General features: G+C 36.9%; 2 protein-coding genes across 2 annotated transcripts; one reads left to right on the forward strand and one right to left on the reverse strand.

Annotated features, from left to right (window-relative positions):
• Positions 1 to 1,557: 1,557 nt before the first annotated feature.
• Positions 1,558 to 10,534, reverse strand: bin2a (bridging integrator 2a). Its single transcript, XM_065285384.2, has 14 exons — positions 10,285 to 10,534; positions 7,708 to 7,856; positions 7,471 to 7,551; positions 7,316 to 7,370; positions 7,054 to 7,148; positions 6,569 to 6,664; positions 6,362 to 6,469; positions 5,990 to 6,075; positions 4,248 to 4,323; positions 4,081 to 4,163; positions 3,862 to 3,966; positions 3,174 to 3,663; positions 2,007 to 2,076; positions 1,558 to 1,898 (listed from the first exon to the last, which is right to left on the reverse strand). The coding sequence occupies exons 2-13, from the start codon at positions 7,798 to 7,800 to the stop codon at positions 2,026 to 2,028; spliced, it is 1,419 nt and encodes a 472-aa protein (XP_065141456.1). The 5' UTR covers positions 7,801 to 7,856; positions 10,285 to 10,534; the 3' UTR covers positions 1,558 to 1,898; positions 2,007 to 2,025.
• On the forward strand, positions 8,380 to 12,713 carry LOC135775304 (uncharacterized). The gene is made up of 5 exons (XM_065285385.2): positions 8,380 to 8,592; positions 10,553 to 10,658; positions 10,796 to 10,902; positions 11,071 to 11,243; positions 12,292 to 12,713. The coding sequence occupies exons 1-5, from the start codon at positions 8,472 to 8,474 to the stop codon at positions 12,568 to 12,570; spliced, it is 786 nt and encodes a 261-aa protein (XP_065141457.1). The 5' UTR covers positions 8,380 to 8,471; the 3' UTR covers positions 12,571 to 12,713.
• Positions 12,714 to 12,966: the final 253 nt, after the last annotated feature.

Below are 12,966 nucleotides of genomic sequence, written 5' to 3' on the forward strand. Positions count from 1 at the left end.
AATGAGTGAATGATGATGATGATGACTCAGTCAACAACTTCTGCTTTTGTGCTCAATGGAAGTCAGTCATGAGAGTTTAAAACAACATTATGCTGAGTAAATGACAACGTTTTGGGGTAATGGTCTATTTAAGCAGTATTTTCATTTCCTTTTTTGACTTTGGAGACTCTGGAAAGCAACTTATGACTCAAGCATGTTTCATGTGCTGCACCTCAATACTTATTTAACAATAAAGTGTGTATTTAAAGAATAGCTGATCCAGAAAATGAAAATTAACCCATAGTTTAGTCCTATAATCCTCAAGGATGTATGTGCTTTCACTTCAAATTCAAGGACCTTTCAAGGACTTTCCAGGACCAGTACCCTCAAATTCAAGAACTAAATGTGGGGACACATTTCAAGTGGGGGCAAGGTTACATCGTGTTTCCTTTTAAGATACATTGTTACAGTTACCTTTCGAGGGAAATCTATTCTATTACTGGTATTAAGTATAGTATACTTATTTCACGTGCACAGAAACACTCGTGAAGTAGAACTATACTTTTAATTTGTAGTGTAACTTTTTACTTTTATTTAGAACAAAAATAACAATGTGCTTACTACAAATGTAGTTGCTTATTTTTACGAAATTCAAGTAGGCTATACTCTATTTTTACCTGGGGCTGTGTCACGTGACCTTTGTTGGAAGGTAAATGAGGATTAACTTTATGAATGGTGTGGTTAGAAAAAAATATGCAAATCTCAAACTACATATTTAGTAAAGAAACACAGACGAGGACACATGTCTATATACGTGTGTTAATATGTATTATTATTGCTATAATGCGATGTAAGTTATTATTGTAAAAGTCACAGAATAAATGTATTGTTAATGAAGAAACTTAAGTATTGTTAATGAAGAAACTTAAGTCTTATTTTCTATTTACAAGCCACTCTCATAGTTAAACATCTCTTGAAACGCAAACAAAATCCTCATTTGAAACAACTTTTTGTTTTTACTGTTTGAAGTGTTGTTGTGTAGCCAAATAATACAAGAAACACCGGTATTTGTTTGTGAACGCAACCCTTAAAAGTTACTGCGATTCGTCACTCGATTTCATTAACTTACCTGTTGTCGACAGCAGTCAATGTAATAATCCGTTTTACAGTATCACTTTCAAGACATTAAGAGATCGTAACTTGACCAGCTGTGTAGGCTACAGCTATTTGAAACCGACTAATCTACCTTAACAAAAACACAAACTTACCTCAAGTATTGAAGTTGGCTGTAAACTAAGTTAAAATGGCGATTGATTCGTCTCCTTTGCGAATAAACTCGAACCAAGAAATCATAAAATGTCGAAAGTGGTCGCGTTGAAATTGACTCGAGACAGCGTGAAGCAAGCGCACGCTGACTGTGTGCGCGTTCCCGAGCGTTTCCTCCTGCTCCTGCGCGCTCACGTGGAATCAAACAATGGTCGCATTCCACGAAGTGAGTAATATTAACCAACACCACCCAGAAAACAATAATACGTGACCGGGTTACTTTTTTAAAAGTTATTTATTGACTGGTGGTTGTTAAGAACATACAAATGTACCGATTAAATCATTTTAATATAGCCTACTTTGAATGTCACGTTAAAATAATAATGTATTAATAAAAAAATGTCAACATCCTGACAAGAAGTGAGGGTAAAAATAATCAAGCAAAGTTAAAACAATCATGATTTTTCTTTTACTTGGTTCATTTTATATATCTATAATTGAACAATAATCAATTTCTTTACAAACACATATCATTGGTGATGGCAAAACATGATTTATGAAATTAAAGTGAGCACAACACTGGAAAATATTCTCTTCTGATGAATATTTCCTGGCACTGGCAGGTTTCTGAGTACTAAACCCAGCGTATTTTCCTGTAAACACATTTGAAAGTAAAAGACAGATTGAGGCATCTGCTGACAGTGGATTAAATAATAACATGGTGAGTATATGAGCTGTGAATGCTATTAAAGTTTGCTGACCTTTGTCCTGTATTTAGGGTTAGGCCTCTGCTTTCAGTTCTTCCTTCCCTTTTCCTGATGGATGATCACCCTTGAAATAAAAACAACAGTTGGCATTGAGTTACATTTTTCTGTTTTAAGGAGTTAATATAATAACTATGGGCCAAATGGAGTACTAGCTTACTGCTTGGTAAATCTTCCACAGTATATACTTTAAAAATAGTAAGTGAAACTGTTGACATTATGCAATGATGAACGTTTCAGATGGCATGCTATATTGTCATATGACCTATATTGGATGCGAGTGTTATGATCTGAACAAAAACTAGGTTTATTTTTATAAGTCTTAAAGAAATAGTTAAAGAAATTAACACATTTTACTCACCCTCAAGCTTACTTCTTTCATTCAAAGAAAGTCTGAGTTATTGTAGCCTATATTAAATGATATCCTGGCTTTCTACAGCCTTATAAAGGCATTGAATAGTGCCCCATTTTAAAAGTTCATATAAATGAATCCATACAGTTATTAAATGTCTTCTGAGGTGAAGCAATGGGTTTCTGTAAGGAAACATTTATATTTCAAACTTTATAAACTATGGCCATACACGCATTCATCACAGAGTTAAGGATTAGGCGAAAGCCTGACCTCGGACCAAGGTTACAAAAACCCAATACTTCACTACGAAAGACATTTAGCAACTGTATGGATTTGATTTTGATGTGCTTTTCTGAGATTTAAAAATGGGGCACTATCCAATGCCATTATAAAGCTGAAACAGCCAGGATATTATTTCATATAACTCTGACTCTGATGGCTTGAGGGAGTAAAATATTCTCGGGTGAACTATACATTTAACATTTGTCAGTCTGAACATATAGGGGTGGTTTCCCAGATAGGGTTTAGCTTAAGCTAGGACTAGGCCTTAGTTTAATTAGAAAATATAACAAACGTGCCTTACTAAAAACATTACTTGTGTGCATTTTGAGGCAAAACAAAGGGCACTGATTTATTTTAAGACATGTCAGTGCAAGTTGTTTTCAATTTGGACAGCTCTTACATTTATTTAAGTCCAGGACTAATCCCTGTCCGGGAAACCTCCCCATAATGAGTTAAAATTGACTGTATGTGGTAAAGGTTGGCTTGTGGTGTGTTTTATGCTATGTTTTTCCCATTCAGAGAACGTTTACCTCCACAGAACTCACTTTTTCTGAAGCTTCGGTTTGTTCCCCATCTGACTGACTGCCAGGACCTACGCCATTCTCCACACCAGAGGGCCTGAGGTCCTCCACCTTCTCCGGTTCCTGAGAGTCATTCGAGGCCATGTTGGTTTTGACTTTGGTACATTCTGTAGGAGTCGAGTTTGCTTGAGGTTCACTCTCGTTCTCAGAGGATAAATCATCTTTTGACACATGGCTGTCTTCTTGTTCATCCTGGTTTGTGGCTGTTGAAGACTCGTTCGCTTTCTTCTCATCCTCCACTGGTTTATCTTCAGTGGTGCTGGTGTTGTCCACATGTGGCTCATCTTCCTCTTTGGGATAGTCTATTGAACTAGCATCTGTATCTCTGCCAGGAGGAACGTTCTCATAATGAGGTTGGGGGCTGGTGGGAGTGGTCTTTTTAGGGCTGTATGGTTCATATTTTGGTTTGTCAGACTTAAAACTCGATGAGTTATCTCTCCTGTATACATGCAGGGGGAAAATTGCATTTGGCATCAAACAAATATATAATTGTAATGTTCAGATATAAAAGAAAACTCTTTGTTAGAAAAATGTATCATGATTACACTTTCATAAGTTCACCAGCAGATGGTGCGAGTGTCTAACTTGTACCCTTGCACAAACAAATGAAGATCAAAGAAGTTGAAGATGACTTTACCTGAGAGAGCCTCTGGGGCTGTGACTCACGTGGAAATCATAAAAGGTTTTAAGTGATTTGGGAGACAAAGTATCTCGTAATGACCTTCTCCTCAAGGAACCTGAGCTTAAAAGGAAAAAGGAAAGTACTGTCTGTCACAGTGTTCTCTAAAAGTCTGTTATACTACTAAAATTTTATGTAAAAATATATCAAAGATATGTTATACTATAAGTAATATACCGGTTGAAGTTCTTCACCGAGAAGGTCTTATCTGGATGCTGGGCTTTCAGCTCTTTCATCACAGTCTGTAGATCTATATTGTTCTTGGATAAGAAGAACATCATTTGTTTCAGAGGTTTAGCAGATTGGTTTCATTGGTTCAGATGTATTACCAATGCTTTGTTTACCTTGGTCATTTCCTTGTAGAAGATTTCTCTTAAGCTGGTAATGGCTTGGAAGACTGTCACATAACATCCAATGCGACTACAGAATGTGAGAGAATATAAACAGCTTTATATCTGTAATCTTATTTTGCCATTCAAATAGGAAGTTCACAAATTATTGTTAATGTTTTTATTGTTTTTCATAATTAAACTAGGATCAATCTCACAATTTAAAAATAAATAAATTGTGTGACAAGTATTGGATAATGTTTTATAAGACTTTTTTAAGATGTTAAACAAATCTTTGGTATTCACAGAGTACGTATGTGAAGTTTAAGCTCAAAATAGCATATATATAATTTATTATAGCATGTTAAAATTGCCACTTTGTAGGTGTGAGCAAAAATGTGCCGTTTTTGGGTGCGTCCCTTTAAATGCAAACGAGCTGATCATTGCCCTAAATGGCAGTGTCGTGGTTGGATAGTGCAGATTAAGGGGCGGTATTACCCCCTTCTGACATCACAAGGGGAGCCAAATTTTAATTGAGCTATTTTTTCACATGCTTGCAGAGAATGGTTTACCAAAACTAAGTTAGTGTTTATGTTTATCACATTTTCTAGATTGATAGAAGCACTGGGGACCCAATTAAAGCACTTAAAGGACAAGTTCGGTATTTTACACTTAAAGCCCTGTTTTCAGATTGTTTATGGTGAAATAGAATGGTTTTGACTGAAATGTCGACATATGCGGCTGCCCTGAGAATTTTTGCGTGTTTTTGTTTCACCTCCACCTCTACAATGGGTTTAATGGTGCACTGGACCAATCCTTCCTAAAATGCATTAAACTTTCGTTTACAAAGATGTGAAACTCACCGAATGGTCAGGGGTGTTCACTGATATGCTCACACAAAAGTCGCTGCAAAAGATGCTTTCCAACAGCTGTTTTAGCATTCGTTGTTAACTTGTGGAACTATTTTTCCAAACGCCTCACACCCGTATATTCTTCCGTTGAGAGCTTGAATAATAGACACTCCAGCCCAGGTGGTGGTGCTAATCCGCCATTGCCAATAGCAAGAATAGAAACAAAGTCCCCGGCACGGAGTAATACCGAACCTCACAGGCCATCTAATACAAGTCAATGGAGTTGGCAAAAACTACGATAAAACCTGTTGGAATGCGTATTTTGCAGCGATTTTTCTGTGAGCATATCAGTGAACACCCCTGACCACTCGGTGAGTTTCACGTCTTTGTAAACGAAAGTTTAATGCATTTTAGGAAGGATTGTTCCAGTGCACCATTAAACCCATTGTAGAGGTCTGAGGTGAAACACAAACACGCGAAAATTCTCAGGGCAGCCGCATATGTCGACATTTCAGTCAAAACCGTTCTATTTCATCATAAACAATCTGAAAACAGGGCTTTAAGTCTAAAATACCGAACTTGTCCTTTAAACATGAAAAAGTCAATGTTTTCATGATATGTCCCCTTTGTAGTATATAGCCTGTTTGTCAAGTTGTAAACAAGAACATAAAATGTTAATTTCAAAGATTAATTTGTTATCTTGCCATCTAATACTAATAAACTAAAAGAAACTGATTTGTGCACAATGCCAATTAATTTTCTCTGAGTAAAACAGTCAATGTGTTGTTAAGTTAATTGCTGTCAAGAATAGGAAATCATAAATAGAAACAAAAACAAAACTATAAAAAGGCTTAAAAACTGTCATTAGGTTTTAAGCATCCTTGCAAAAACAATAAAATTACTCACCTGTCAAATAGATTAGGCAGCTCCTCTTTCAGTTCTCTGTTTATATCCTCAAAAATCACCTTGGCTGCGTTCATCTCATCCTCTGCCTAAAATGACAAAAAAAACTAAAGTTTTTATTTTGTTTCAAGAAAAAAATGATGTAATCCTGCATTTTAAATGACAAAAGTGCTCTTTAGTTTATTAATAATGGTGTGATTGTCGTTTCTTTAATGGATTTATAATGGAGCATTTAACATGCAAATTATCTCATGTCTGATACTTGATAGTAAAGAGAACAAAACATTGCAAAAATAAGGTTTAAAGTAAATTTATTGAGTATAGCTGTATTTCTAGACATAATAGTTGTATTTCAAACAGGTCATATAATGCTACCTTCCCAATTTTGACATCATCCTTCTTTTTTGCATTCTTCAGCCCTGTCACGCTGTGCCGAGCGGAGTCATAGTCTACAAGCTTCCTGCCTCTCTTGGCCACTCGTTCCTGCAGGATGGAAATGTAATGTTTACAGAATTATTATTTTTTTTTATATTGGAAATTTTTGTGATTTGTGTATGTGCGTGTAAAGTAGTCAGCCATTACCCTGACATCTGGGAACTGGCTCATGTAGGAATCCATGGTGAGCAACGCCTGATCTCGCAGCTTATCCTCATAGTCATTCCACATAAGATCTTCACTCTGTGGAACGTGAAGACCCATGTTAGTATTAAGAGATGAGAAACTAGCTAAAGATGCAAAGATATAGAAAGTGTCCCTAAAATATTTAAATTCTTGAAAAGGTATTAATAATTGCATTACGTAAGAAATATCAAACTCAATTACATTTTTTTTTAAGAAATATAATTAAAAAGTGGACCACATGTGTGCACGTAATGTATGGTAGAACATTATAGGGACCTGACTGAAATGATCTTGTTTTGTAAATGCACAAATGGCTCAGAAAAGTAAAAAAAGGTCTAGCCCTTGATATTTTGTATCTGATGTGATGACGACCCATTTTTAAGGTGTTGAAATACTTTCTACGACCACAAATATTATTTTAAAATGGCCCAGTCTATAATACTCACCTCCACAACTGGCCCAAGATCCTCTGCAGCATTCCACTCAGGGTCATACGCATCAAACAGGGACTGAAACAGTCGACTTGAAGCATCCCTCATTACTGTCACACATAACATTTTTCAGTTTGTTAAAAGCTTCTATGTCCTTTTAAAAAGCGTGCTTACACACACATGCACACACACACACAGTATTTTTTAAGTAAATATTAATAAATCATATCAGTATTTTATTTGTGTGAACCTTGATCATGACTGTGAAAGATCTCACCTCTGACAGCGTTCAGGTACGCTTTAAGATCTTTGTAAATTTTGTATGCATCATTCTGTAAAAGAATCATGAATTGTGGTCATGGGAATGCATCAATCTCTTTAAATAATTTGCATATTTAAAGCTGCCACTTTACCATAGTAAATGTACTTTACCTGCTGGTCATGTAGGTTTATCACACATTGCTCAAAGTGCTCATCTTTGGTCTCATCAGACTTACCGAACCTCTGCAACACCTGCAGGGACATCAAATATAACAGTATGCATAAACACACCTGTCAACCATGGCAAATGTTTTACTCACAATAAGTTAATACAAGGTTGATGCATTGATGTATTGGACATCACATTGACATGTTAGGCGTTTGTGTTTAATGGTTCCTGATACGCACCTTCTCCTGCGCCCTGCTGAATTTTTTCTGTACCCGTTTAGCAAGCACATTGGCCCCTCCTTTTGAGTTGAGGCTGGTTTTGCTTTCTGCCATCTTCACCTGAGTTCCTTAAGCAATTTCTTGAAAGACCTTCAATTATTTGGTCAACACTGAAGAACAGGAAAATATATTTCTTAGGGCAATTGAAGGTTTACGTATTTGAGACTTTATCTGAGACACACCTTTTCTCAGCTTTCTCTGTAGTCATGAACCATAAATTTCTTATCTTTTCAATATGGCTGAGCATTGCACCCCCTGAGTCATATTTCAATGTGAACTGTTATCTACTGTTTAACCTCTACTAATAAGAGTTCACTTGTCAAAGCATAAATTAAGCAAATAATTGAAATTCTTTTGAAAAGATCTCATCTCATAGGTCCTATATAGGATGTAATCGTGTAGGCTATTGGTTCCCATCCTGCAGAAAACATCCCACCAATAGAACAAGTAATCTATCATCAGATTTAATAAAATAAAATGTCATAACAATCTCAAACACGATGCTGCGTAGACTTATCTGCATGTGACATCGACGTACCGCGAGAACGATTGGAAAGCTTGCCATAATAGCACAGCTTTGGAATCGCTCTCGCGGAACTTTGATGTCGGTCTGCGCGTGCGCGGCGTCGAACACGCCTAACGTTATGAAACTTTGCACTGCTGTTTTACTGTGAGGTCGTATGATTGAATTCAAGTTTGTATAACACCGATGCTTTAGGTTGGAGATGCTAGGCATGATCATGGGAAGCGTGTTGGCCAAGTGTGCTGCAACCGACCTCGGCATTCAATGGGTCGGATGGGCGCTAGCGTCTGCATTCAAAACGGAAAAGTTTTACGACTTGGCAGGTAATTAATGATTTATCGGAAACTGTACTTTATACTGTAGTAATTCACAACTTTATCAGTAACCTGTTGTCTTGCGCCGTCTGTATATATTTATTTGTAAGCAATCTTAAAACGAAAGCGTGTCCGTCGTTTTTATTTAATTGTAGGCAGATTATATATAATATTAAACTGTTTATAATGTTATGAAACCATGAGAGAGTAGTTATCTAAGCTCTTTTGAATGTGTTGTGAAACGACCATAAATACGACCCCGCCCACACAACACATCGAAAGGCTTCATCCTTCGGAGGTCGCATATGCAGGCTGCTTACGTCATCAAGCCTGTTTAATTTTCAGGTAACTGAGCATTACATTCGCAGGTCATAAACTATTACAACAATTTATGATTAGTTAAGTATTAATGTAAACAAGATAATTGTTAATATTGTTAAATAAGACGAATGCATCCCACAAATGCGACCTCCGAAGGTTGCAGCCTTCCGTTTGAGAAACGGCTGAAGTGTGCTGTGCGTTTCGACAAGCCCCGCCCTTTTGACCGGCAAATCGATAGGTGTGTTCGACTTCATGCGGCGCTGCGCAGACCGATCGGCGGCTGACTTGAAGCAGTGCATTCCGGTTAGTACTTTTGTCCGACTTCAGCTGGCGCTGCAGGCACGTGACTGTGTCATATGGTTTTTAAGTACCGCGAGAGCGTTTCGAGAGTAGCCGGCTAGCTCAGCCGGTGCAGCTTCTCCAGAGCGGCTGCCCGGAGTTGTGATGACGTAACAGCTTTACGTGATTGGTCGCCTCATTGATGACAACGATCACGTGCGTTTCAAGTTTAATCCAACCTAGTTCCACTAATAAACATTATAAATTCATGTTTTAAAACAGGAAAAAAACACTTTAATATGCTTAAATATGTTATATTGTGTCGTGTAATAAAATAAAAATGAAAATAACAAACTCTATTGGTATTTTAATAATATAGGCTTGTTTCCCGTTATTTTCGGGTATACAGTATAAGCAGCAATTAAAATATTCGATATAAAATGTTTCTGGTTGCAACTATTTATTAAAAGGTTTGTTTTTATCAAATTCAGCATCTAACTAACTTCATTTGCGTTTAAAAGCAAGGAAACACGGCGCACACGTCACTACGGCAAGCAGCAGGTGTCCGGCTTGACGGCTCCGTCTTCAGTTCCTCCCTCGACTGCAAGCGGCAAACCTCACCGATCGGTCTGCGCAGCGCCGGGTGATCTCGAACACACCTAATGATAGCGCGTTTGTTTGATTGGGCTAAAGTACGGACGCGTTACTGTCAATCATACCACAGGAGGCGGGTCTTTTCAAAATAAAGGTGGAAAATGAACGACTGTTAAATATTTTTTCTACTACATATGCAAAAATGTATCATTTTATTGCCTAAAACCACTTACTGCGTAATTAAACCATTTAAATAGACCTAGTAAATCAATTACACCTGTGCATTAATTTTCTGTTTAAATTTCAATAATATTTGTAGGGTTCATAAAATATAACGACCGTAATACTCTCTATACTATTAGTTTTAACATTTATATATAATTTTACACACAACCAAAATTGAAAGTGATCATAACCCTATTTTACCCATCTGAGGTTATTATTTTTTTAATTTGTGCAATGCATATCTTTATTGTTGATAAAGGCAGAAGTAAAGATTGTACTCACCTGTCAACATTCAAATTGCATTTCTCTTCAATGGCATACAAATATTATCCAATCTTTCAAATGTTCCCTGAGCTCTCTTCGAGAATTGTGCTCTTGAGGATCCTTGAACTTTGTTACCAATTGCCACCAAGTCCATGGGTAATATATTCAGTGAACACGCCTCACTTTAAAAATGGCCGGACACAGGTGAATAACGTCTCTGCCCATATCTTGCAGGATATCGGATAGCTTATCAGTTTAATTAAACATTAATTTCTCTGTTCGGTAGGATCGGGTACCTTCGTATTGCTGGCCCATTTGAGTCGTCTATGGGGTGCCCATGGTCACCTTAGACAGAACATACAAACTGGATTTGTCACTGCCTGGGGACTCAGGTAAGCAAAATAAACAGATAGAGATAGACTGAGAGATAGATTTGTTGCCTAAGCAGAATTGTAGTCAACCTTGTTTTATGTTGTCATTAAGTTAATAAGGTTAGTCAATAAGTGACAAGTGAGACCTTGTCTTGCAGGCTCGGGACTTTTCTCTTTCTCAGAATCCTTAAAGAAGGACAAGACCGGCGGTTTAACAATGTCAGAGACAGCCCAGGGACATTCTTTGTGTATTGGACCATGCAAGGTATTTCAACACGGCTATTGATTATTTCCGTAGTTACTGTTTTGCTCAAAAATGTATGACTTTTGGAAGTTTTAGAAGGTCATGTTTATTCTTTATACATATATAACGTGTATATATAAACTGTATACATAAATGTAAACAACAAAAACATATTTTTTATCTTTCTAGCTTTGTGGGTATTTGTTACCCTCTTGCCCACCCTAATTTTAAACAACGAGAAAAGAGATGAACCCTTGGGCCCTCGTGACTATATCGGGTGGGGAATATGGGGGCTTGGCTTTGCCACACAAGCCATTGCCGACCAGCAGAAGTGGAATTTTAAGAGTGATCCAGATAATGCCGTGAGTAATAACTTGATAACTGTAAAGCTGATAGTAGTAACATTATTTTACCCTTTAAACAAATGCTGGTTTGGGGTTAAATTAACCCAGAATGTTTTTTTTATATTTCACCCAACAATGGGTTAAAACAACCCAGCATAGGTGAAATTACAACCCAGGGAAATAACCCAGCTTTTTTGTAGTTTTCTACACCAGTGGTTTTCAAACTGAAGGCCCTGAGATGGTGCCAGGGGGGCCCTAAATTAATGACATTTTATAAAATACATTAATTTATCATAAATTTTGTGTAATTAAACCTCATAAAATAAGGCTACTAATCAACAGCATTATATTGTTTAATTTAATATGTTTAATTTAAATTTTAAGTTTAATGTCATAAATGTTTGGGGGGGCCATAAAGGGATGCACCATACACAAGGTGGGCTGCACGCCGAAAAAGTTTGAGAACCACTGTTCATCTTTTTTTGAAGATTCACTATATTGTGTAGAAGTGTTTCTTATGTAATCATGTTTGTTATAAGCCTGTAGATCAGTGGTCTCCAACATGGTGCCCGTGGGCACCAGCTTGCCCGCACGGAGTCTGTGATTTGCCCGTCAAAGCACATTCTAATAATAGCCTCAATTTAAATATTTATTTATTACATATTTTCTATATTAGCTTCTTTAGTGTGTGTAAACACTTTAAACAATAATAAAACACACCAACAAGTAAAATAAAATCAAGTAAAACAAAAAACTTGAGTAGACTATATTAAAAATTAGCCCTCCCAATTTTTTTTATCTATTGTGGTAGCCCTTGTTCACAAAAAAGTTGGAGACCCCTGCTGTAGATCCTATGTACTTGTTTAAAGTTAATATGCATTTCAAGATTTTACGATTGATGTATTATGTTCCAGTTGGTGATGTATAAAAAAAGGGACACTTTAATATCCAAATCCTTAAATTTTACTTCAAGCAATTTTTACACGAGTGCTCATCATTTGCATTACGATTTAATTAACCTTATAGAACAAAGGCATTTATCATACGCACCTCCATTTATTCACAGGGAAAATTTATTCGTCATGGATTATGGGCATACAGCAGACACCCAAACTATCTAGGGGAGATCCTGCAGTGGTCGGGATTATTCCTGTCAGCATCCTCAGTCATGCGTGGACCGCAGTACTTAAGTGTGATCTCACCCGTCTTTGTCTGGTTTCTACTGAGGCACGTTAGCGGCATCCCCATCTTAGAGAAACAAGCTATGAAGAAATGGGGATCAGATCGTGCTTTTCAAGATTACATCAAAACCACTCCACTCCTTTGGCCCTTTCCCAAGTTTTAAGGAACGTGAAGCACTACACTTGTTTCAAGCACAGATACAAGCAGTCAAACTAAACCCTCAGGATCTCAATATTAAGGAGAAAATATTGTATGAATTTCCGTTTCAGTATGTTTGAATAATAAAGTGACTTGGCTATTATAATGCACGACTTTCTTTGTAGATAATATAAATAAATGACCCCATCTTCCATTCTGGCACACAAATTAGTAAAAAAAAATGCACTGACACAAGGCGCTTGCAATAAATGACTGTATTTTACAAAAAGCACAAGTCTTACAAAGTATCACACCACTCAGGTTGAAAAGCAATTGGAAGTGATAAATCAACCTCGCTCAATGTTCCACTTGGTTAAAAGTTGCCCTTTTGAATCAATAAAAGACGTGATAGATCTGGGCT

The sequence above is a fragment of the Paramisgurnus dabryanus genome, chromosome 21 (assembly GCF_030506205.2).
Source record: "Paramisgurnus dabryanus chromosome 21, PD_genome_1.1, whole genome shotgun sequence".
Taxonomy (NCBI): domain Eukaryota; kingdom Metazoa; phylum Chordata; class Actinopteri; order Cypriniformes; family Cobitidae; genus Paramisgurnus; species Paramisgurnus dabryanus.

Excerpts from the sequence above, each read along its gene's own strand:
- bin2a (XM_065285384.2), bottom strand. The coding sequence starts at position 7,800 with ATGGCAGAAAGCAAAACCAGCCTCAACTCAAAAGGAGGGGCCAATGTG. Across the intron at positions 6,665-7,053 it reads ATCTTGGGCCAGTTGTGGAG|AGTGAAGATCTTATGTGGAA; the intron begins GTGAGTATTATA and ends CACGTTCCACAG. Across the intron at positions 3,664-3,861 it reads AGCCCCAGAGGCTCTCTCAG|GAGAGATAACTCATCGAGTT; the intron begins GTAAAGTCATCT and ends GCATGTATACAG.
- LOC135775304 (XM_065285385.2), top strand. The coding sequence starts at position 8,472 with ATGCTAGGCATGATCATGGGAAGCGTGTTGGCCAAGTGTGCTGCAACC. Across the intron at positions 8,593-10,552 it reads AAAGTTTTACGACTTGGCAG|GATCGGGTACCTTCGTATTG; the intron begins GTAATTAATGAT and ends TCTGTTCGGTAG. Across the intron at positions 10,659-10,795 it reads GTCACTGCCTGGGGACTCAG|GCTCGGGACTTTTCTCTTTC; the intron begins GTAAGCAAAATA and ends CTTGTCTTGCAG.